The 26,418-nt window shown below is 37.0% G+C and overlaps 3 protein-coding genes across 3 annotated transcripts in view; 2 read left to right on the top strand and 1 right to left on the bottom strand.

The window, feature by feature from the left end:
* Nucleotides 1–363: 363 nt before the first annotated feature.
* Nucleotides 364–11,455, bottom strand: LOC128995031 (zinc finger protein 724-like). Its single transcript, XM_054419900.1, has 4 exons — nucleotides 11,220–11,455; nucleotides 5,494–5,557; nucleotides 4,074–4,226; nucleotides 364–3,585 (listed from the first exon to the last, which is right to left on the bottom strand). Coding segments are annotated over exons 2-4 (2,115 nt in total). The 5' UTR covers nucleotides 5,496–5,557; nucleotides 11,220–11,455; the 3' UTR covers nucleotides 364–1,625.
* A 9,902-nt stretch (nucleotides 11,456–21,357) lies between these two features.
* LOC128994264 (uncharacterized) lies at nucleotides 21,358–23,277 on the top strand. Its single transcript, XM_054418679.1, has one exon. It carries the CDS (start codon nucleotides 21,358–21,360, stop codon nucleotides 23,275–23,277), a length of 1,920 nt encoding a protein of 639 aa, XP_054274654.1.
* A 482-nt stretch (nucleotides 23,278–23,759) lies between these two features.
* The window catches only part of LOC128995000 (fibrillin-1-like), a 40,994-nt gene continuing 38,335 nt past the window's right edge, over nucleotides 23,760–26,418 (top strand). Inside the window, exon 1 of the mRNA XM_054419865.1 lies at nucleotides 23,760–23,861. Coding sequence (XP_054275840.1) covers nucleotides 23,801–23,861 — 61 coding nt within the window. The 5' untranslated portion in view covers nucleotides 23,760–23,800. The remainder of the gene's footprint in view (nucleotides 23,862–26,418) is intronic.

Below are 26,418 nucleotides of genomic sequence, written 5' to 3'. Positions count from 1 at the left end.
TTATAAAAGTTTATACAAAATCAAAACAAATCATGTCCTTGACATGCACATACAATTGACACTAATAATACTTACAATTTGTATAAGATCGAATATTTACACTTCACACCTAAGCCAAAGCTGTGTTATTTACAAAATAAAAAAATAGCTATGTCAAAGTAATACTTATTGATCCTTTTAGGACTTCATTTTCACAATTGAAAGTCTAATATAAATTACAGCACACCTTCATTCCAAATTTTAGTGGCAAATTCATCTATGATATTATGTTTATATACATGAAATAATCTTATCAAAAGTAAATATCAAAATATATTACTTAATGTAACTTTTTGTTACACTTGATGTATATTAAAAAAATTAAATTAAGTTACACTTGATGTAGAACTAATAAAAAATAAAACAATTGATTTAAATTGTAATTATGCAACTATTGAATCAAGTTTTTAAATTTACATGATCAGTAGAACTAAAGTGTATAGGTAGACTACAAAAACAATACAAAAATATAGAACTATTTTTTTAAATTTCATAGTATTATCGTGACTTGAGTCATAACAAGGCCACACTAAATAAACAGGCCGTAATGCTCCTCCGACATGACGTCATGGTAGGCGACGGCAATGACGTTATTTTTGCCGTTTGTGATGAGCTGCTTGTTTTAATATTTTCTTGGTAAACAAAAATATAACTAAAAAAATTACATTACGTCATTGCCGTCGCCTATGATGACGTCATGCCTGAGGAGAATTACGGCCTGTTTATTTAGTATTGCCTTGGTCATTAACAATGATCAAAATATAAACTATAGCGAACTTAACATAATAACATCCTAATCACAACATCATAAGTTCATGGTCTTATCTTAAATTACAATTTTCTGTATGAGGAAACTAACTCGTAACACTTGGTTTATAATTTTTAAACTTTCCATCTATGGAAGAACCCTTGATAAGAAATGCCAGAGGAAAACACCAGGATTGAAATACATGTAACTTCAGTATGGTTTTGGAGACATTGACATGGTGATGAAGTGGGCAAAGCGGCTGGACTTTGAGTGGGAAGGGGTTTGTTTTACTCTCTTTGAAATGTTTCAATCCACATGACTTTGATGTGTCACTGTTGGGGAATATGTGAAGAGAGACAGGAGAAACAACTATAGTTCGGCCGCTTAGAACCTCCTCCAGCATTGGTTTAGTATTAGCGCGCAGGTCGTTTTCTAAGCGGACGAACTATAACACAGGTTTGCAACAGTACTAAAGACCATTGTCTTAATTTTGATCTAAGTACCTAGTTTAACTAACCAGAGCTAAGCAGGAGCAATGATAGTATTATAGTAATTTTCCTGTAACAAAATGCTTTTGGTGGATAAATTGGTAGATGATAGTGAAAATGTAAAAAAATAGAATGAGACTGCTGTCCTACTTGTTATGGCAAAGAATAGCTGGACACAAACAGGGCAATAAAACTAATAAAAGTCCTTGCTTCAAAATTAACAGAACTAAATGTTAAAATAGAATCTATATAAAGTAAACTTTAGTAAGAAACAATTTCAGCAGAAATGTTACGATTTATAACAATGTACTTAAGGTTCTAACCTTAGAAAACTAATATTTAGGGAGATTTTACGAACCAATGATCGTTTCGCTAAAATTATTTGAGTCTACACACACAGATGTAGAGGATTGTGATGCTCCCTCCTGGGACACTGATTGCTGACTTTGACCTGAGTAAGTAACAGTGGAAGTGCCAACATCATACTGTGTGTGCGTTGTAGTGATGGCCTGAGTTTGGGTCTGAGGGGGTTGTGTCTGGCCCGGGAAAGCTACGGAAGTACTGACGTCATATTTGTACATTTCACTCATTTGAGTAGTTTGTTGGCCATTCTGCTGCTGAGAGGCTTGTTGGCCTTGGAAGGGAAGTGTATTGTTGGCAGCATCAACCGAGGTTGAGTTTGAAGATTGAGCTGATTGTTGTGCTGTAGGTGGAAATGACACAGATGTTCCCACGTCACACTTGTACATTTCCGTCTGTTGCGGTTGCGACGCTCTGCTGGTGGAAGAGGGTTGGTTGGATCCTGAGAAGCCGACAGATGTGCTAACACCTACTTCACTGGGTTGTTGACCGGGAAAAGCGACCTCACATTTGTACAACTCCCCCATCTGTGATGTAGACTGCTGGGTGGTTGATGTTTGCTGAGCTTGTTGAGAGGGAGTCTGTGTGTTGTTAGATGTGCGGCCGTATTTTTCATGTATTAACCGATGTCTTTTTAGGGCAAACCTGTCAGAAAATCCCACTTCACAAATATCGCAGCGATGAGGTTTCTCACCGGTATGAACTTTGCCGTGGTTCTTCAGATGAGTGGCTTGGTTGAAGGCAGAGCCGCATATATTACACCTGTAGGGCTTTTCACCGGTGTGGATTCGCCTATGGTTCCACAATGTAGAATGTCGGGCGAATGTTTTCTCACACACCTCACACTGATAGGGCCTCTCGCCACTGTGGATGCGTTCGTGGTTCTTCAGATGAGGACTCTGAGAGAACTGCATCCCACAAACGTTGCACTTGTAGGGCTTCTCACCGCTGTGCACACGGAGATGATTCTTCAGGTAAGCTGCCCTCGCAAAGGTTAATCCACACATGTCACACTTAAACGGCTTGTCTCCGGAGTGAAGTCTTTTATGACTCCACAAAGAAGAGTACCTCGAAAAAGATCCATCGCAAACGTTGCAACGGAAAGGTTTATCATTAGGAGGAGGCCTCGCCCCTCCAACAAATATAATACCTGAACCGTTACATTTGTGACATTTGGTTACAGTGGCCAGACCGTGTTTGACCAAATGCATATTTTTACTTGGGATATTGACTACATCTGGCGGACTGTCGGTGGGTTCAGGGGAAGACGAAGCAGACTGAAACGAACCATTAGTAGTAGTTGAAGTTGTTGTGGAGGTCGGTCCGGATTGACAATTTTCGCACTTAACATATTTTGAAACTTTCTTTTTAAGGTTGTTTGAATGATCACAGTCTACTTCACCTCCACACCTGTTACAATTCCTAGGTTTGGATGCGGAGGTTTTCAACTGAACTTTGATAACCTCATTTTGATTTTCATTCGTAAAATTCCTTTCGGGAGATACATCACCGTTGTTATTATGTATACGTTTGTGATGATTCAACAGAGAGAGATGAGCAAACACTAGACCACAAACATCACACTTGAATGTAGCAGTAGAAGCTGCGGCAGCTAGAGACATTTGATTGACCAATGCGTAGTTGTAACTGAAAGGTTGGGCTACATCGAACCTGTAGCAAGTTTTGTCATCTGCTGATATACTTGCTACAGCTGTAGTAGTCGGACTACCCCCTTGCGTCTGATGGACTTTTTGTAAAACATTGTAACAGAAAGGAAATTCTGTTAGGTTATTCCCTTTGTCTGGAGTCAAGTCTTTCTTGTCTATGGTTGAGTACATCTGCACTGGTACAGCCTGTGGTTGTTGTTGTAATGATTGCTCGAACATGACTGTGTCTTTCCCTGTACCGATAACCTCCACACAATTAGCTCTGTACTCAGTCTGAGTGAACCTGCAAATCAGAAACATTTAGTGTATAAATAAGAGAAAAAATTAAGTCAATTAAAAAAATCCTCTTACATTCTCTAGGTTGTTATTAATAAATTATTTAATTTGATATTCAGTCTGGGTAACATTGGAATGTACTTATATACTTATACAATGTCCAAATTAATGATTACTGTGGTACAGAGAGGTAACCTCAATTATGCATAAATTTTCTGGAACATAATTCTGTATCACCATTGGTTTAAAGTTTTATGTGAACAGGTAGGTATAGTGTAGTAAATCTTTTAGAGTTTAAGTTATGTTAAATAACAATAAAGGTACAGTACCAGACTGAAAGATCTGCACAAAAAGCACATGTATTTTTTAAAATGTCCGAAATCAAGAAACATTGATTCTCAATGTTAAGTGGAATAATTACAGGTGGGCTGAGACTAAACAACATGAGAGTACAACCACTGGTTGAACCCAAAGAGTACTAATCTGTAGGCCTACCTTTCTGTCTGGGTGTGTTGCTTGTTGGCGACCTTGGGTGGTGGCCGCTGTTCAGCCACAAACAGTTGTTGGTCGCTGTTCTTGTGCTGCTCCCTGGCAATCCACGACCCAGTCGACTGTAAGGCCATTGGCTTCAGCTCACAATAATCATACCTAAAACACAGCCATAAAAATATTTTGAGGCCTTAAGTTATATTCTACATGCAAGCAAACTAGACATTTTTACAAAGTCAAATCACATTATACTGTGCTACTTCTGTGCAACAACAGAGACATCCAAGAGATGCACGTAACAGTGCATGAATTATTCCCTAAATGCCATGTTACTTCTATTGTTCATCTAGGCCTACTTATAATAATTACGGTTGGGACCAAACTGAACTGCCAAGTCATTAAAAGACCGCTACAACATCTCATTAATAATGCCTTAAGAAAATCAGTAAACAGCTTTTAGGAGGATATGGCCGTAGCCTACAATATGTTTTGAGATATATGAATGCAATCGTCAGTTAGTTTTAAAAATGTCTACTTATTCATGACAAATAAATGGGGGAAATGGGAGGTTTTGCACACTATCTAGAAGTTAAAACTGGCTGTAGAAAGTCACCCAACGGCTTTTAGGAGTATATGGCCGTAGTCTACAGTGTGTTTTGAAATTCATGAATGCAATCGTCATAGTTTAATTTTTTAAATGTCTATTTGTTCTTGACAAACAACAGGTGAAACGGGAGTTTTTGGACAATTGGGCACGGTTTAAGGTGTTAAAAATGGCTTTAGAAAGTCACCAAACGGCTTTGAAAATTCCAAAAAGGGGACCCCCAGACCCCCCTGCCTAATTGGTGGGTGCTGTATGCTCCACACCCCTCAAACCCCCCGGAAGCCCCCCCCCTTGACAAGGTCCTAGAACCGCCACTGTAAGTAAGATAACAACATTTGTGAGGTGCTTGTTCTAAATGCTACCTAAAACTCAGTTTATACATTTTGTAATAACATTATAGCAGCAACACTCCTGCTCTCCAGCATAATACCGATATTTCGTCTTGCAAATATGTGAAAGAGAAACTGCCAGTCTAGCTAGTAGCATAGATCAACCAACGCAAGGGAGTGTGTTTAATCAATGCTAGTAGAGTGGGCTATACTAATAGGTTTATTAGCTGAGGCAGTACAGAGAGCAGACAAAACACTGAAAAAAAATCCATTGACATCAATGTTTTCCATTGATGTTATAAGTAAATCGATGTTGATCATCGATGGTTGACCTATCGATGCTTATAAATCCCTACTACCTAACTAGCATACTGAAATTATTTAATTGACTTGAGATTTTATAACCAAACAGAAACATAATTTAATATCAAACAATGAGATCAGGTACTAAATTTAGGAACGTTTGGAAAGTAAACAAATTAGGAAAACTCACATGTGCTGAGTGATATGTTGCTATCGTACTCTTTTTCCGGACACACCACATTGGGCTTCAGTTTCTGAAAATAACACAGGGTTCATTCAGTATTTTAACGCTTTCAACTTTTCAAAATTTATATTACAACAGGACATCAATTAGGCTGATAAGTTAAACAAAAACACAATGGCCTAACTTAACTAAGCTGTAACTTAAGTCCATAATTTTGGCAATAACAAAAATGTTTTTAACATAAGATAAAATTTAAAAACATGAAGACAGTACACTCCCAATCAACCGAGGTTGTTGGGACCGAGACTACCTCAGGTACTGAGAATCTTGGATAACACGGAGGACTCTAAGATTTTGAGGTTAGGGGTTACGATTCCACATTAGGAAGTTAAAGACTTGTAAAGTTACTTATACCTATGTTTAAATAAAAATGCATAGCCTAATGAATACAACATTATCAATAGTAGGTATTTTAATGAGAAATGTTTGTTTAAATAAGGGTGTGTTATTAAGGAAAAAAAATAAATAAAACATGCTTAAGACCTTCTTGAATAAAAAATTACTAGCCTAGCTATCTTAAATTCTTAAATACAGTATTTATTAAATTATGCTAAGTCAACACTCTACAGGATTAAATAAACACAGAATAAGGTGGATCCCTATAGTTTTAAAAGTAAGTATAAAATTAATTTATTAAAATGGTGTAAATACCTGCTTCGTGGTAATCCTAATGTTGCTAGTGTCGCAACTAGTTTCGACTTTTTACAAAGTCATCTTCAGGCGAAGGCGTCAAGGATGTCAAATGGTGGTCACTTCATATGAAGGTCGTCAATACACATAAATGTACATAAAAACACGAACACGAACACGGACATTAACACGTAAAAACGGTACATTTAACACGATTAAACGAACAACGGTAACTGTAAAGGAATGATGTGACACGACCGGGATGGATGCAAGGTCTAGACTACCGGTCAACGTGGTCGGTCGGTGCGATGACGTCACTCCTTTTGTCTTGTTATCAGTCAGCTGTTGTAGGTCCCATCCCATTCATTCCTGACTCTTTCTCTAGTACTTTGATAGCCGTATCATAAATATAATTTGATTGGAAGGAAAGCTTGTCGTTTAAGATGTTTTGTCTGTCAAGTTTTACAGCTCGGTATATTTCGAATTCTTCTAGTGTGTTTCTATTAAAATGGTTGTTAGATAGATGCAGTACTGTCATGTTGTTGTCGATATTTGTATAATTATGGTTATCTGAGACTAAATGTTCGGCATAAGTTGAGGTTTGAGCGGATGTTGTTTTTCTTGGTAAATGTTCTCTGAATCTTTTTTTGAAGGAACGAGCTGTCTGGCCAATATAGTATTTTTTACAACCAAAAGGAAGGATTAGCCATGGGCTCCCCACTCTCCAGCATCCTAGCAGAAATATTTTTAAACAGTTTTGAAAATGAACATCTATTTTCACCTGACAACCGTTATAGGGATAAAATAGTTTTTTACCACAGATACGTCGATGATACCATCGTACTATTCAACGGCAATAGTAGACAACTATCTTTGTTGAACAACTATCTGTGTAACATACACAAAAATATGAAATTCACGCTTGAAGAGGAGGAAAACAACAGTTTGAATTTTTTAGATCTAACCATAACAAAACAGAACTCAGCATTTACCTTCAAAATTTACCGAAAACCAACTATTACAGACCAAACCATCCACGCAGACTCTCATCATCCCCATTCACAAAAAATAGCCGCCTACAATAGCTTTGTACATAGATTGCTTTCAGTGCCAATGAGTCCATCGAACTACAACGATGAAATAAACATTCTCAAACACATTGCTGTCGCTAACGGTTATCAGAGCAATATTATTGATAAATTAATTCTCAAACACCAAAAAAGAAAAACATCAAAAACAAAAGATAAAAAAACCTATGTTTCAACGGAGTACGGCTCATCTCTAAGTACTAAATTCAAAAATATTATGGCCAAAAACAACGTCACTGTATCGTTTAAAACAGTAAACAAACTTGGGTCTTTATTAAAAGAACGGCCCCAAACGACAACTCTAATTTTCGATAAGACTGGCGTTTATAAGATAAATTGTGACAACTGCTCTAAATACTATATTGGCCAGACAGCTCGTTCCTTCAAAAAAAGATTCAGAGAACATTTACCAAGAAAAACAACATCCGCTCAAACCTCAACTTATGCCGAACATTTAGTCTCAGATAACCATAATTATACAAATATCGACAACAACATGACAGTACTGCATCTATCTAACAACCATTTTAATAGAAACACACTAGAAGAATTCGAAATATACCGAGCTGTAAAACTTGACAGACAAAACATCTTAAACGACAAGCTTTCCTTCCAATCAAATTATATTTATGATACGGCTATCAAAGTACTAGAGAAAGAGTCAGGAATGAATGGGATGGGACCTACAACAGCTGACTGATAACAAGACAAAAGGAGTGACGTCATCGCACCGACCGACCACGTTGACCGGTAGTCTAGACCTTGCATCCATCCCGGTCGTGTCACATCATTCCTTTACAGTTACCGTTGTTCGTTTAATCGTGTTAAATGTACCGTTTTTACGTGTTAATGTCCGTGTTCGTGTTCGTGTTTTTATGTACATTTATGTGTATTGACGACCTTCATATGAAGTGACCACCATTTGACATCCTTGACGCCTTCGCCTGAAGATGACTTTGTAAAAAGTCGAAACTAGTTGCGACACTAGCAACATTAGGATTACCACGAAGCAGGTATTTACACCATTTTAATATATTCAACGTAATCCGGAGGCTAAATTCTAAAATGAAATTAATTTAGTTTGAGTTAGATTTTAACTATAATACTTGACACAATCATGTCAATATTTAAACATTGTAATGACAAACACTGGCAAGAGGTGATACGAGGCGGCAGTGCACAAACAGAAATACCACACAGCTTTTGTTGACGTTCTACAGACGACTTGTCTCGCTTACCAATGGTTAGTGGGCAACCGTGATTTTCATTTCCTAGGTTAATGTGGATCATTTGTATGTTAATATAACACCTATAATCATTAGTTGGTAGGCCTACCTATTAAAAGTTTTTATTCTAAGAAATCACAAATAATTGCTATTTTTTATAGTTTTTTTTTTTTTTTACCTTACTTTCAACAAAAACAACTCCATTCCTAAAAATGTATTTATTGTTTTCTGATCAGAAATATAAAAAAATATATAAGTTATTTAGACCTAAAACGACCTTGGATAACCTAAGGCTACGATAACCTGGGCTCAGCTAATCGAGCGTGTACTGTATCAACAAATCAAACCTTCAACTGTGAAATATGTGGCCAATATAAAACATGTAGCATAAACCTTTATACTTAGGGCCTAACCTCAATCCACCTGCAGCAAAGGTAAACTGGTAAAACAGTGTCGTTTATTTGTTTTAATTTTTTCTCACATAGGCCTACTAACAACAAAAAGAAATCTAGTTGGTGGACCGAGGTTAAGACTCAAAATAATTAAGTACTCTGAGAGCATTTTCCTAATAGGGTTAGTCCCCTAAAGCCTGGTTTACACAGGTCGAGTAAGGCAGGCGAGTTGTTCGGCCCATTTACTTGTCTCAGTTGATGATTTCTTCAACTCGCCTAAAGCTAGGCGCCCACCGGGCAACTCAGCGGGTGGCGCAACGCGGCGCGGAAAAAAAACTTCTTCTCGAATCCGGCTCGAATTCCTGGGCGCGGCGCGACGCCGTGGAAAAAAGTTGCCACGTATCCGTGCCATGTTATCTTCTGGACTGACGCCCACCTAGCAACCCAGCGGGTGGCGCAACGCGGCGCGGAAAAAAAACTTCTTCTCGAATCCGGCAGTGAGAATTCGGTGGAGAATTTCTTCCTCTAGTGTTGCCGCGCCTCCGTTGAGTTGCCTGGTGGGCGTGGGGTAGAGGCACGGAAACGGCGTCTGCCCCTCGTCTGCCGCTCATTCGGGTGTTTTCGGAAAGTATCGTGAGCCCTTCGGGAGTGTTCGGGTCCGAATCGAAGTGCACTGTGCATCCCCTCCAAAAGAATAATTCTCCGCGCTGCCCCGCGCTTCCGCTAGAGTTGCTTGGTGGGTGCGAACCCTGGAGAAGCGGACGGAAGTTTTTCTCCGCGTCGCGCCGTGCCGCGTCGCGTCACCCGCTGGGTTGCCCGGTGGGCGCCTAGCTTAATACTTGACTAGACTGTCCACAAGCATTCCTATTTTGGACGGGGACAGTGTAGGAACAGAGAAGTAATTTAATTTTTATTACTTCTCTGTGGGATTGGTGTAGGGTAGCCTATTCCAAATACCGTAGCTTTCGTGTTAAATATTTGAGATTAAAATGGCAAGTCAAGTGTTTAATGCTGAATTTAGAACAAATCACTGAATTAGATTATTATAGGCCTAATTAAAACTGAATCACCACTTAAATTTAGTTTTTAGCATCTCAGTTGCTTAGCTTTTAGCAAATTTCCCATATACCTGGACCCGGAACCGATTTACTTTTTTATTTTGAGGTTCCAAGAGGCCAAAAATATTATCCGTTTGAATTCATATACGTCAACTTATATACGGTAAATACCTACGGTACATCTATTTATAGGCCTATCGGTACATAAATTATATAAATTTAGGTAGGTATGTGTCCGTTAGCGCGATAACTTGAGTAAAATGATCCAATTTTGATGAAATTTGGTACAAACGTGTAAACCTAAAGTACTACATTTAATTGAGTTCGCAAACCAGCATGATCGGACTATGGGAACGGTGGTTTATGGGGTAAAAATTGGTTTTTCCCATTTTTGACCCTAAAAACTGTTACCGGTACATAGATTTAATTTAGTTTTAGGTACAAAGATTTTTAAAACTTAATTTTATAAGAGTTATTTACATAGGCCTACAGCAAAACAATGCCACACAGGACAGGACCAACTGAACCATTGAGTGTCTGACTGTGAGAGACCTAACTTACAATAACTTACCTACCTACTGAACTAACCTCAATACTGATTACTGACTCACTCGAAAGTAATAAACAGATGTATCAAGTGCAAATCATGGTGGTCGGGGGAGTTAATGGGCCGAGCAACTCGGTTTTAAACTAAACCACTATACTCGCCCGTTACTCGACTTGCCTGCATGTCTACAACAAGCAAGTTAGAGAGTGAGTGGCAAATCGCACACTGACTCACCTTCCATACTCTACCCGTGTAAACCAGGCTTAAGAGCCTGAGTTAAGACATTTACAGTTTTAACTCAGGACAGTTTCAACAATCGTTCTACAACTATCGGCAGTGTTAAAAATACCAGAATAGACAATAGACCCTGGTAATCCTATACCGTAACTTGGATGGAAATATAATAAAAGGCTTGCCAAACCAATTTATTAATGGAAACGGTCAGAGAACTCTTTGAACTGCTAAGCTAAGACCTTAACTTACTGAACGAAGTCCTTATGCATACATCCTAAGTGGTTTAAGCCCCCAATAAAATGTTGCCCTAGGCTACAAGCCTACTTAGACTCAACATTTAGTTAGATAGCCTTGGGTTTTCCAAACAAAATATACCCATCAAAAGACTTTGTATTAATGCACTATTGTTTCAACGGCTTTTATCACTGTTAGGAGTGTCATAATGCATTAAGTTGCATGGTGTATAGCTAATTTTCCAAAAAACAAAAATCACTTACCCTGAACCTCTTCGGAGTCTGGTCTTGAGAGCGGCAAATTTTTAAAAAGAACACACTTCCATTACGAAGCTGGATCAGCAACAAACTAAACTGATTGGCAATTTTTGGTTGAATGGGATTTCTAAAGCAACTTTTCCGCCAAAACAGAACAACGAATTAAGGCCTATGACAAAAACATCTCATTACGACAAAATAAACAAACTGACAAGGCGACTCCTGCCATTTGCAGATCTGTATTCTCTTTCTCTCTCATCTGCTCTCTTTGTCTATGTGCACCGAATTCCTGCACTATATAACCATAACCTACAACAAATCTGGACTCTGGAGAGACTCCGAGGAGCAATGATCATAGATTATGCCATTATTATGCAAAACATATATATGATTATATAAATTGTTAAATTAGAATGATAAGAAGTTGTTTAAAAGAGAATAACACATATCATGTTTTAATAATGCTTTATTGAAAGTTAATAAGCTGATTAGCGTGAAATTTAAACATGTTTTAAAAACTACTCTAACCCAGGCTTGCCTGTATAAACATGAAGAGTACTTTGGTTTAGAGATTTAGTTTTAGCAAAGATTACATATGCTACTTTGGTTTTAGTTATTTTAGTTGCCATCTTGATTGTTTTGTTTTTCTTTTGACGATTGTCATGAACTTTGTACTCAGTTTTAACGACAATAAGCATTTCATTTCATTAAATTTTTATAGTGCTCGCCTGGTAAACAAAAGGTCGCCGGTTCGATCCTAAGAAAAGTGTGTTAGTGTGTAGCTTTTTGATGGTTCTAAACTTAACCCAGCTGTCTTTGATCATAAGGCTTTTAATAAATGGTCCTGACTAATGAAACAGACCATCTTTAGTTAATTAAAAAAGCTACACAGGCATCAGATTCCATTCTACCCTCATCCCTCACCCCTCACTCATATATGGGTTAAAATATGCACATAAGTGACGTCGCCAATCACCAACTTAATTGATAGTGGTAATAATAAGGTTAATTAAAGTAAGGGAGTGTTATGGAAATTGTTATGAATTGTGTAGAACACAAATTCGGCCATTGGCATTGATTGACATTTATTATCGAAATAACACCGCGGGTATGTGTAGCAACTTATAACCAGAGGGTGGCAATTAGCCCCCAGTTTCAATCTAAGGCTTTTTAAGCCAACAAAGTTACTGTTTTACTGTAAAATCGTGTTTGATTAAAAATTAATATTGTATAGTTGGATAAAGAAATAGGTGGCCACACGGAATTTGTTTACAAGGTGATTTTTCACAAGAAAATTGTGATCATTTTCCTTTTAGCAGACGACGCAGGCTTTATGATTTTGTCTGCAGCTCTTTAAAAAATCTTTAAAATTATAGTAAGTCTTAATTATTGAAATCGTGCTGAATATGTTGTAAAATATGAGTTAGCATGTGATGAATATTCAGTTTTGCTGTACCAGTAGAAATCCCCCGCATCGAGCCCCGCGATCTGATTGGTCGAGAGCTCGATGACGTCACTAAGATGGTGGAAGGAGTAGGGCAAAAAGTGTTTGGCGGGAGGTGGGATGGAACCCGGGCCGGTGGCATGAGAAGCCGAAACGCTAGCCACTGAGCCAAGGCGCTCGATGTTAGAGTTAGACCTTGTGTCGAGGTCGTATACGAGGGCCGGCTTCGAGGGCCGGCATCGGGGGTCGGTGTCGTGGATGTTTTTTTTTCTTTGGCACGAGATGATCGTGGTTCTGCTTTTCTCCACCAGAGTCTGCTGATATCGTCTGTTTTTCTCTGTAATGGGAAAAACGTGGTACTGTCCTTCTCCACTAGAGTGTGTTGATACCTAGGTCGACTGGTCTAAACCTATTGTTTTTGTTTATGGTTGTATTGAATCGATTGTGGTTCTGCTTTTCTCCACCAGAGTGTGTTGGCACTGTTTGATGTATTTTGTGACCAACTTCTATTTAATTTTAAGTTTATATTGCAATCAATTTTAAACTACCCAATAAACTAGAAAGTTAAAACATGAAAAATTGCTTACAAATGTATGACGATACAATTTTATACTGTTTATTATGTTTTACCTCAAATGCATTCATGTACTGTATGTTAATATTATTTTTACTGTATATATGTAAAAATATCTTTTGTTAATTATTGTTGATTTTATGTTAGTATTAGTAAACATTTATTGGCACTTTTCCATAAACAATATTTAACATGTAATCTTTCAATGTAATAAACCCATTTTTTATTCAACCATATTTTTACTTTCACTCTCCTTTTTGTCATTTTATTACATTATAAGAATCAAGTCATTTCAGTTTTTCAAAGAATGCAAAATTTAAAGTTTACAAGAAATAAATCAAACAAGATTGTAATTAGCACTCGTTAATCAACTTATGATAATAGAATGATTAAGGTGATCATTGTGACAACAGTAACATCTTATATATCTCAAAACACCAAGCGTAATATTATTATTAACACAAATAGAGATACAACCATAAAACAACCCAGTTTGTCCAACTGTAAGAGTAAAATATCATACAATTCAATATTAAAATACACCATTAGATTCAGACCAGTCAAACCTGGTGCCGGTGGAGAAAAACACAACCACGGTATCAACACACCCTGGTGGAGAAGGACAGAACCACGATGTTCCCATGTTAATATTATAGCCAGCACAACAGAGAAAATACACCCGCTGCAGCAAACCTGCCGACTAAGCGAATTTCCATTTGTCTGAATTGATTTTCAGTTAAATATATTTTAATAACATTAGGTTTAACGAGTACCTAGGTTTGCTGCTACAAGGAAACTAATAAAGTGTGTTATGGAGTAAAATATTGATTGCTTAGTACAAAATAAATAAATTTGCCAAATTTGATAAAAAAATATCCATAAACAAGCAAATTACAACATTTGACAATATTCTCCATAAGAATAACATGGTAATTTTAAATTTACAATTTTTTTTATTTTCTCGGTAACTAATAATCGAACAGAAATACTTTTATATACAAAATTATTTGTTTTTTTTAAGCTCTTTAAAAAGGTCTTAAGAGGAATTGGGAAATTTTGTGTTTTGAGGGTCAAAAGTGAGAAAAACCAATTTTTACCCCATAAAACCCCCCGTAAAGCCCCGTTCCCATGGTCCGATCGTGCTGGTTCGCGAACTCATTCAAGTTTATCCCACTTTACACCTTTAAACCAAATTTCATCAAAATCGGACAAAAATTACTCAAGTTATCGCGTTCACGGACGTATATATATATATATAAATCTATATATATATATATATATATATATAAAAATTTGAACGAATGGTGTTTTTGGCCTCTGGGGACATCAAAATGAAAAAGTAAATCGGTCTCGGGTCTAGGTCTTACCGTGCCACCTACGGTAATAGCTACTTCCCTATAGGGAAATTCGCTAAAAAACAACAACAGTATAAACACACTCTGGTGGAGAAAAGCAGAACCTCGATCATCTCGTGCCAAAGAAAAAAAAACATCCACGACACCGACCCCCGATGCCGGCCCTCGAAGCCGGCCCTCGTATACGACCTCGACACATGGTCTAACATCGAGCGCCATGGCTCAGTGGTTAGCGAAACAACTTCTCATGCCACCGGTCCGGGTTCCATCCCAGCTCCCGCCAAACCCTATTTGCCCTACTCCTTCCACCATCTTAGTGACGTCATCGAGCTCTCGACCAATCAGATCGCGGGGCTCGATGCGGGGGATTTCTACTTGTACCAATAATAAAACAGATTCTGTTTTATCTATGGCTGTCCACTCTATTTCCGAGTTTTCGAAGATGATCTATAATATTCTAGGGTTTTTGTTTCTTTCAAAATAAAATATGAAAATGCGTGATAGTAGTTGGTCTATAATTTTCTACCATGGAAAAATTTTTTTTTTAATTTCTAGATTTAATGGTACCAAGATTTGTGTACATATCTATAAAACAGAAAATGGTAGGGCCTAAATTAAATATGCATTTTGTCTGCACCCGACCTTTTTGAATTATTTCCATTCTATTCTAAATTCAGCGCTGATTCCAAACATGACATTCTTTTACGCCGGAAACGACAAAAGGGCACGAACAACTAAAGACGACTATAAAAAATGTAAAGGTACTAACCGAAAAAACCGTGCAAGTAATGTGAGCATCCCAACTCGTGAGAGCAAGTTGTGCGAGCTCGCGTCGCTTGCACGTGCGAGCGTGTGGAGCGTGCGGGCAATGTGATCGTAGCCTTTATGAGATGATAACAGGGGAAAACTCTAACTCATACCTGTTTTTAGATTTGTCAGGCAGCAGATTTGAGCCAATTTATAGCTGAACCGATTTTAATGATTTTTTATTCGTTGACTCGATTAACATGTACTCATATTTAGTTTTTCATTTACTTAGGGCTTGTAGAGTCTGTATGATAAGCTTATGGAGCTATTGGAAGAATGTAAATAAACAAATATATTAATTGAAGTCGGCTGTAAATACTTTAATTTGACAATTCAAAGAGCAGAGGTTAAGAGCTACAGGTTCTGCTTCCGAGATTCTTTAGTTTTATGATTATGAGAATACTAGCAGAGTACTCGTCCTTCGTACGGGGTTGGCGCATGTGGTATAAAAATGCTTATTGCAGTTACACTCGTGCTTTGTGTTTGCAATGAGAGAAGACACATTTTAAGACAATTTTGGTTTAATATAACCATTGACTATACACAGAAATTGTTTCTCTGTATAATCAATGGTATAACTTACTGTATACTATTGTATAGCACATCTCCCATATCCATAATGTTCTACCACTGCACCTAAACAATAGAAAAAGTCCTCACAGCTTTTTTTGCTGCTTGGTATACAGCAAAAAACTTAGCTGTTGTCATAAATGCAAAAAGAATAGGACACAGTATTGTAGAAAATATCTCCTGAAAAATTCCCCTGAAAAAACTCCTGAAATATTTGAAATGCCAGAGATATGCCCATCTGTTATGCTATGCACGGAGTCGAAGAATTGGGAGTTTACCAGTTGGCATTTCGTTGCCTTATTTTATTTTTACAAACGTAAAAGGAGAGTATACATATTACTCGAAACCGAGATTAATTATAGCATAAGATCTTTTTCAGTCCTCAGTGCTTTTAATAAAATTCGACATCAGTTAGGTGAGCTAGAACTTGAATACAGTACGAGAGCTTGAACATTCCAAGCGTGGCACGAGCGCTATTTTTCACCCGAGGTAAAATAAACATTAATTATACGTTTTAAACATATCACAATACAACAGCCAACCGAGGAAAAATGCAGATAAAGCTATTGCTGTACACAAATAATCTGGCCTATTGAATGTGTATTTATTTTACACTTAACAGTTTTACTCTTAATTGATTTCATTTAAACATTATTTACATGATCAATAAACTACATAACCCATAATAACTGTCTTTACGTCCATTACAAATGCTTCCGATGTTTCGTTTATTAGCCATCTTGTAGTCGACTGATATAATATTTCTTTAAGTGACGTTTTTTGTGTAGGGTACTCTGCACTATGACCGAAATAGGCCCTCGAACAAAAAACTCCACTTCAGCTATAGGTTCAAAATACTACCGATACAACATTTTATCATACTGCTACGAAATAGTTTTTCATCACTAGGGCCTAAAGTGTCTCTTTACGACCCGAGCTCAAATTTTACGATCGAGGCGAAGCCGAAGTCGGAAAATGAACGAGGGTTGAAAAGACACTTTTTGCCCGTGTGGTGAACTATTTTTCGTCATATTGTACCATTATTTTAACAAAATATTATATAAAACTAAAATAATAATCGTCATGATAACCTCTCAAAACTAGTTTTTTTTTTCAATTTAATTTGCTAATTGAAACAAACAGCTGGGTTCAGTAAGTGATTAAATCGTCTCGTCTATTACGATTGTGTTGGTGTATATTATATGCTATCAATATCAATATGTTGAACCATATGTTGAATTAGTTACAAAAATACAACAATTCACTACAATTGATTAAACCCTCGATACATACTGTCGATACATGAGAATGTTTACAATTGAAATTTACAACTGAGTTGACAACAGCTGATTTTACTCTCTAGGGGCTAAACAAGATTTTTACTCCCTAGACTAGAGAAAGAATTAATTGTACTTAAGACCCGCAACGCATGCATTAAAAACGGCTGATTTTGCTGCAGTATGACGAAAAATCGTAGCATTTAGCATGCAAAAAAGATTAATCAAAATACAATATAAAAATAATTAGGGAAATGTCCGTCTTCACTGGTGACAGTCCTCAAACAATTTCTTTGAAAATATAAATACAAAATAAGAATATTACAACAACCGAACCTTTACTAACAAAAACAATACCGTACTTAAAGAAATTAAAGCATCGCATAAAGAATATAAAGACAAAGACTGTATGTACCCAGTCATTGTTCCTAAACTAGAACACATTAGTTGCTGTGTATACGGTTCTTTTTTGGAGAAAAGGTATTTTACAAGTAAGTGTCTGAGTTTATGAGTATTTACAAGGGGCGTTCAATCCACGAACGAATACTGTTTAAAGTTATTTTTTCTAATTCACTGTTTCTAACAGCTGGTCTTATTTTATATCATGTTTACTTTTTGTTCAGTTTAAAAGAAATACAGTCCACTAAAAACATCATCTAGTTTTTCTCTCTTAATTATCTATCTACATCTATCGTTCAATCTAAGTTTATCCATCAGTATCTAAATTCTTTAATCATTTGGTCCTTCTGACCCGGAATAAATAAGTAATCAAGAAAATTTCCTGTTCTCAGTTGAAGTTATGTCCCTAGAATCCAAACTAGGTCTTCAAGCAACACGCTTAAAAATCTTAGAAAAAGCCACAGACTATTTCAAGGAAAAGGATATAACAACTATATTGAAGCCTCAAGTACAAACCCGGATTGATGTTATCGAAGCAGAATGGAGGAAATTCGAGAGGGATCACGAGAAAATATGTGAGTCAAAAGCTGACATACTAAAAGACCTAGCCTACATAAATGAAGATCACTACAGTCAAGCACTTGAAGCATATATGGTAAGCAAATCTGCAATGCTTGTTCTCTTAGATGAGCTATCGGTAAATTCTCAACAAAATCAAAGCACATCTGATATCAATACATCTAGTTCTATGAGTAAATCAAATCAACCTATACTACCTAAAATATCTCTACCTCAATTCTCAGGAAGTTACCAGTCTTGGAAACCTTTCCATGATCTTTTTTCTTCACTGGTGATCCAAAATCCTAACTTAACTGATGTAGCTAAGTTACACTATCTCAAAACCAGTTTGTCAGGTGATGCTGCTCAATTGCTAACCAATTTACAAATAACAGGAGAAAATTTCATGCCAGCTTGGGAAAAACTTGTGACTAGATATGAAAACAAACGTGTTTTAATCAAAAGGCATTTGGATGATATATTTAATTTAAAACCTCTAGAAAATAAATCTGCTAGTGGTCTCAATCACCTCATGTCTACTATCAATGAGTCTTTAGGTTCCCTCAAAGCGCTAGGATCTCCTACAGATAAATGGGATCACATCTTGGTGTACATGATTGTACAACGACTAGACCCAGAGACACACGAAGCATGGGAGATTCGTTACGGAGTCTCAACAGAACCCTCCACCCTAGAAGATCTTCAGACCTTCATCGAAGGTCGTATTCGAGCCCTGGAAAGTATTGAGTCACGAGCAACACCACCAAGCGATGTAACGGTAACTACACTACAATGTAAAGGTAAACCTCATCAAAATCTTAAAGTACATTCAGCACAAATTGTAGCAAAATCTCAGTCCAATATAGGAAATGATTGTCAACTGTGTAGTAAAGATCACTATTTAGCATTTTGCAAGGAGTTTCGTGAAAAAGTACCTAGTCAACGAAAAGAGGTTCTTGTGAACAAAAGATTATGTTTCAACTGTCTTGGTTCACATTTGTTAAAGGACTGTCACTCAAATAAATCTTGTTTACAATGTAAGAAAAGACATCACACTCTAATTCATGACGCTGTTAGCCAGACTACAAATATACCTCATATAAAAAAGTCAAGTTCTCTCATCCCTAACAAATTCATCTCATCTACAGATAACACATCATCAAGCTCACACGTCTCCTCTAATCACATGCTTCCATTTAAGGAAATTAATCGACAATCTGTGCTCCTAGCAACCGCTCAAGTTAAGGTAATTGGTCCTGAGGGAAATAGTGTTATTGCCAGAGCTTTAATCGACCAAGGATCTGAAATCTCTTTCATCAGTGAATACTTAGTACAAACTCTCAATCTGAAGCGTTCATACTCCTCAGTATCTCTTGTTGGTATCGGTGGACATCAAGCCCCAACCACTCGTGGTATAGTTTCAATCAATCTTAGTTCTCTGTATGATACCAAAGTTAGCTGCTCTTTATCTTGTCACATCCTTTCAAATCTCACATCAAATTTGCCATCGATAACACCAAATCATTCATCGTGGAATCATATAAAGGGACTTCAACTAGCTGATCCTGCCTTCATGAAGTCTGAATCTGTAGATTTAGTCCTAGGAGCAGACATCTACACGTCTATTATCCTTCCTGGTCTAATTAAAGGTCCACCCCTCTCCCCAGTAGCACAAGCAACAATTTTCGGTTGGATCTTGTCTGGACCTACTGGAATGACGGAAAATAAATCTACCTCATCAATGTTTCATTGCTTGATTGAAAACAAACTTGATGATTTTCTTCAAAAATTTTGGGTACAGGAAGAAATTCCTCAAATTAAAGAATCAGTCAAGTCTCCTGATGATCAAGTATGTGAGGAACATTATCAATCAACCTTTTCTAGAGAACCTTCCGGTCGCTATCAAGTCCGACTTCCCCTGAAGGAAACAGTCAATCAGCTTGGAGAATCTCAATCGTCAGCCTTTCAAATTTTAACAAAGCTAAATACTCGTCTCTCAAACGATCTTGAGTACAAAAACTTGTATACTAATTTCATAGAAGAATACAAGGACCTTGGTCACATGTCTGAAACTATTGAAGAAATAGATTCTACCATTCCCATATATTACCTACCTCATCATGGTGTTTTGCGTCCTTCTAGCACGACGACTAAATTAAGAGTAGTTTTCAATGCCTCATTCCCAACTAGTTCAGGATTATCTTTGAATGACGTACTCTACAGTGGTCCAAAACTCCAAACAGAACTACCTGATATTCTCACTTGGTTTAGGCGCTATAAATTCGTATTTGCCACTGATATCGAGAAAATGTATCGCCAGATTCTAGTACATCCTAGTGATCGAGATCTTCAAAGAATTCTCTGGATGGAAAATGGTCATCTTAGAAAATTTCAACTACAGACTGTTACATATGGGTTATCATGCGCTCCTTTTCTCGCCCTAAGAACAATGAATCAGCTTATCGTCGATCACGGTGATGCATATCCCCAAGCTAGTGAAATGTTGACAAGAGGGAGATATATGGATGACATTTTTGGTGGTGCAGACTCGATTGAAGAGTGCAGAGAAGTAGTAAAACAGACTGACGAGCTTTGCAAATTAGGTTGTTTTCCTTTACAGAAGTGGATCAGCAATGATCAAAATGTACTATCATACATATCGGAAAGTAATTGCGAAAAAGGCAATTCCTTATTGATAAACAAATCCTCCAGTATACGTACTCTTGGACTTACATGGAATCGATTCAGCGACGATTTTCAGTTTCTTCCTACTCTAAGTCCAAAAGACAAATGCACAAAAAGAAACGTTCTTTCTCAAATAGGTCAGTTATTCGATCCCTTGGGTTTTGTCTCTCCTATTATCATAAGGTTCAAACACTTCATGCAACAACTTTGGCTAGTAAAAATTCATTGGGACCAACTTTTACCTAATCACTTGCAAGACCAATGGAAACTCCTTGAAGCTGACCTACAATATTTGCCATTAGTTAAAGTACCTCGTTATCTTGGTCTTACCCAACTATCTTCGGTAGAAATTCATGGATTTTCAGATGCTTCTAAGCTTGCAATGAGTGCTGTAGTCTACCTAAGAATCGTTAATCGTGAAAATATCACTGTTAGTTTAGTTATTTCTAAAACTAAAGTAGCTCCTCTCAAGACAATGTCGATTCCTCGACTGGAACTCACTGCTGCTACACTACTAGTAAAACTTGTAAAGTATGTTCGGAAAATGCTCAACTTAGAATCTACCCAAGCATGGTTATGGACTGACTCTATGGTTTCCCTAACCTGGATCACAAATCAACCTTCAAAATGGAAAGACTTTGTGCGTAACAGAGTAAGTGTTATACAAGAGACAGAACCGCTCGCTAAGTGGAGGTATGTAGCAGGAAATGAAAATCCAGCCGACTGTGCTTCACGAGGTGTTACTGCTAAAATCCTTAGCAACCATAAGCTTTGGTGGACGGGTCCTCCGTGGCTGAATAAAGATGTTTATGAATGGCCATCCACGACGTTTGATCCAGCTCAAGCAGCGAAATCTGAACTGCGAATCCCTCAATCAACTTGCCACATTTTAAACTTTGAACCAGAACCAGAAATGCTAGAGCGCTTCTCAACACTGTCAAAACTATTACGTGTTACTGCCTGGTGTCAAAAGTTCATTGCCAAAACAAAAAAATCCATCCCTACTAATTGTCAATCTTTTTTAACTCCTCAAGATCTCAACTCATCCCTTTTGTTGTGGGTAAAACTCATTCAAAAACATGCCTTCAAAAATGAGCTTGCGCGGTTACAAAACAACAGACCTTTAGAAAAATCTAATCTTATAAGTCTTAACCCCTTTGTCGATAACACTGGTTTAATGAGAGTTGGAGGCAGACTTGAACAATCTTCATTAGAATATGATTCAAAGCATCCTTATATCCTTCCGAAGAATTCTAAGTTCTCAAAACTAGTGATAGATGATGCTCATCTCAGGACTCTGCATAGTGGCACCCGTTGTACACTTGCAACCGTTCGTCAGAAGTTCTGGGTTGTTGGAGGTAGACCTATCGTCAAACGAGAACTGTTAAAGTGTGTTACTTGTGCTCGTTATCGCTCTCAAAGAGCTCAACAATTAATGGGGCAGCTTCCTCCTACAAGAACATCACCATCACGTCCCTTTTTGCACTCTGGTGTAGATTACGCAGGCCCTTTTGTAATCAAAACATGGCATGGAAAGAGAGCAAAAACCTACAAAGGTTATATTGCGGTGTTCATCTGCTCGGCGACCTCAGCTATTCATCTAGAGTTGGTTTCCAACTACTCAGCAGAAGCCTTCATAGCGGCTTACAAACGATTCACCAGCCGTCGAGGCATCTGTGCTACTTTAACGAGTGACTGCGGGACAACATTTGTAGGAGCTGACAAAGAACTGAAAAGGTTGTTTTCATCGTCTTCAGCAGAATCAGGTCAACTCAAATCCCTGCTTGCTAATGATGGAACTGAATGGAAATTCAACCCTCCTGCTGCTCCACATTTTGGAGGTCATTGGGAAGCTGGTGTTAAATCAGTTAAATACCATCTCAAAAGAGTTATGAAGACCCACCTACTAACTTACGAAGAATTTTCGACAGTGCTGGTACAAATAGAAGCTGTACTCAATTCTCGCCCTCTCTGCCAGCTTACAGAAGATCCAGACGATCTAGCAATCCTAACCCCTGCGCACTTTTTAGTTGGCGAATCTTTAACTACTATCCCAGAACCTAATCAAGAAAACCAACCCACATCAAGACTTACTCGATGGAAATTAACTCGCCAAATGTTGGAATCATTTTGGAAGAAGTGGTCTCGGGAGTACCTTCAACAACTTCAAGCAATATACAAATGGAGATTTCCTTCCTGTTCAATAAAACTCGGATCAGTGGTTCTTGTTGTTGATGAGCAATTACCACCATCAAAGTGGCCGCTAGCAAGAGTGACTGAACTTCATCCAGGTCGTGATGGACTTACCCGAGTAGCCACTCTGAGAACATCAAGTACCTCATTGAAAAGACCAATAGTCAAGCTTTGTCCTCTTCCAATTGAAGTCAGTGATTAATATTTATTGCTCCTTCGGTGCAATGGGGGGGAGAATGTTTAAAGTTATTTTTTCTAATTCACTGTTTCTAACAGCTGGTCTTATTTTATATCATGTTTACTTTTTGTTCAGTTTAAAAGAAATACAGTCCACTAAAAACATCATCTAGTTTTTCTCTCTTAATTATCTATCTACATCTATCGTTCAATCTAAGTTTATCCATCAGTATCTAAATTCTTTAATCAAATACTGTATGTTTTATTCATAATGGAGTATGTTCAATTTTCAAAGGTTTGTGAGTCAATGAGGGAGTATCTCTGTGATAAATTTTGAAATTTGTCCTGTGAAAAACAATGTTTAGTCGTGAACAAGCACGTGCATCGAGAAAATAAACACATGCCCTACTTCAGTCTCAGTCTATAAGTATGTTTAATAAACTGTATGGCCATGCTGAGTAAGTCCCTGGTGGAAGGGAGAGCATGCAGTGCAGTGTACAATGTAGTCCCATAGTTGTGTTCCACAGTTCCAATGTTCCTGGTCCAGTATGATGCTGCATCTCCCAGGCGTCGGAGTGTTCCTACTCTGCGTTCTCTCTCACATACAAGGTATTGTTACGTCAGTCTACGAATAATTTTTGCATGATGCTATGATTTTAAAAATATAATTACATTCTCAGTCTAATCCTAGCATATAGGGGTGATTTTATATAAATAAAAATATGTTGTAGAGTAATGATATCCCGGCTGCAGCAAACCTGCAGACTAAATGAATTTCAATTTGTCTGATTAGATTTTTACTAAAATATTTCATGACCAAGTCATATTAATTCCCAATTAATAACCATTGGATTTAACGAGTACTTAAATTTCTGCTACAGGGAACGTGTTTTCTGATAAAATGTTAATAGTATAGGATAACATTTCTAAATATGCCAAATTGAAACAAAATATTTCCATAAACAAGCAAACTACAAAAGTTTCCTTTCCTCCATGAGAACAACTTAAAAATATATAAATTTTTATATACGGCTTTTTTTAACTTTCTCTAAAACATTTAATTTTACAACATAATACACATTTTTTTACACGATGGCTGTGTATGTTTTAAAGGTAAAAATGTGAAAAAATCTGAAAAAATTAATCACCTCGTTCCCATTACCCGATCTTGCTGGTTAGCGAACTCAATCAGGTTTATCCACCTGAAATAAATAACTTTCTTGCCGAATGTAACTAAAATCGGGCCATAATCAATAGAATTATAGTGTACCCGGACACTGGCTTAGACATAAATTTGAACGAATTGTGTTTTTGGCCTCTAGGGACATCAAAACGAAAAAGTAAATCAGTCCTGGGTCTAGCTTCTTCCATATAGGGGAATTTGCTCAAATATAGTAGGCCTAATTAAATCTATATATAACAAACACACCTTTTTCAAATTAAACGTTAAGTTAATTTATGCTGCCAATTATTCTGTATGGACAGGTGCCTGCCACCATAGACAAATAGAATCTGCCACATACCGCCACGGTTAGCAGTGCTAGATAAATTTTTGTAAAAAAGAAAATATGAACAGTTTTTTTGTTATTTTTTGTGGATCAATTGTACCTCGCCGACAAGTTATGTTAACTTTGCGAGGCCAAGCTGTTTTATTATCATAAATAAATAGATTTAAATTTCGAATTTGATTTTTTTAAGTACATACACCGGTGGTGCGGTGTAGTACATTATGATGATAAAATCAAGCTATAATTGTCTAATGCACCTCACTCCATTCAACTCTTCATTCACCAATGTTAGTGTTACTCAGCACTGAGCCTTTGTCTCAATGTTACAATATGAGACAATGATGTGGTTTCTGGTATATGGACGGACATATATGCCACAGTTTGTTTTCCAGAAGTGTCAAATCAGCATAACTTTTCCTCAGATAGATGATAGATAGATTTTAAGTTTAATCTCTATATCTATAGAATTTGTGATTTTTATTTGCATCGCAAAAGTCATTTGGTCTGTTTCGTCAATTGTTTTTACACTCTTTGCAAATAAATCACTGAACAAATTGAAATTAATTATTTAAACGAAGATTCCTCTAACATTAAAAATACTTAGCATAATATGGAATATATTCGTGAACATGGAAGCTGTAAGTAGTTGTTTAGAACATTACCCCAATCATAGTTTGTTGGAATTTGATCACGAAGCTGTATTTGCTTATAAATTTATAGTACTACCGACACAGAGAAGTATACATTTCGCTGATTTTACTCTCATGTAATGGTGTATCCAAGTAACAAACATTCAGTTCAATATTCGATTGACTCAAATTACAAAATCTACCATTTCATTTCTTCTACACCAACCACACAACTTTTGACCATTGTTGCCAGCTACTTTAGGCACTTGTGATGAAAAATACTATTAGTACTGTTGTATAATTGTATAATAGTCTCAGAGCGTTTTTTAAATTAATTTATTAATCACAAGTGCTTAGTGCGTTGTTTGAGTATACTTGCTAAAAATGAATACAGGACATTCGACGAACGCTCAGACCAATTACAAACTGCGTAAAGGAAAATTCGCTCTCTTAAACAAGCAGAGTTGTATTCGTAAGTAGGTAGGTCAGGCTGCAGCAGTGATAGACAATCAGAAAGACACGTGTCATTTTCATAACAAAGCAGAATCACATTCATTAATTTTAACGGGTGATTGTTGGACAGAGGGCGTTAGTTGGTCTGTCACAATCAGCTGTTTATTATGTTCTTCTGCGTTGTAACCTCCAGCCTAGTAGGATATATGGTTGTAATTAAATAAATACAAATTATTGTACAGTTAGTATTACAGCTGATTAAACGTGTCAATTAATACACGAAAACAGATTCACAAGTTTCTTAAACCCATACCATATTCTTCATATCTCCAGGTTCTTAGACTACCTAGGCTATGCGTGTGTAAAACTTTTGCTCAGTTACACAAATAAGAACATCTGTTTTGTAGCTAATTGTTGTACTGTATACACAACCAATTACGATAGTTAACATATGTTCTCAGTTGTTGGATTGCCGAGTTTATATAAGTTTATATAAGTGTATCCCGTATTTAGCAAAGAACAAAAAAACACTCTATAACATGACAGAAGCACACTTTAGAATTCTTAGAGCCTCTT

The sequence above is a fragment of the Macrosteles quadrilineatus genome, unplaced genomic scaffold (genome assembly GCF_028750875.1).
Source record: "Macrosteles quadrilineatus isolate MER2022 unplaced genomic scaffold, UCM_ALF_1.0 Scaffold_5__1_contigs__length_97177068, whole genome shotgun sequence".
Classification (NCBI taxonomy): Eukaryota; Metazoa; Arthropoda; class Insecta; order Hemiptera; family Cicadellidae; genus Macrosteles; species Macrosteles quadrilineatus.
The sequence above is the reverse complement of the archived record's forward strand: the minus strand, read 5'-3'. Positions and strand labels throughout refer to the sequence as shown.

Excerpts from the sequence above, each read along its gene's own strand:
- LOC128995031 (XM_054419900.1), bottom strand. Across the intron at positions 3,586-4,073 it reads CAACACACCCAGACAGAAAG|GTTCACTCAGACTGAGTACA; the intron begins GTAGGCCTACAG and ends TCTGATTTGCAG.
- LOC128994264 (XM_054418679.1), top strand. The coding sequence starts at position 21,358 with ATGTCGATTCCTCGACTGGAACTCACTGCTGCTACACTACTAGTAAAA.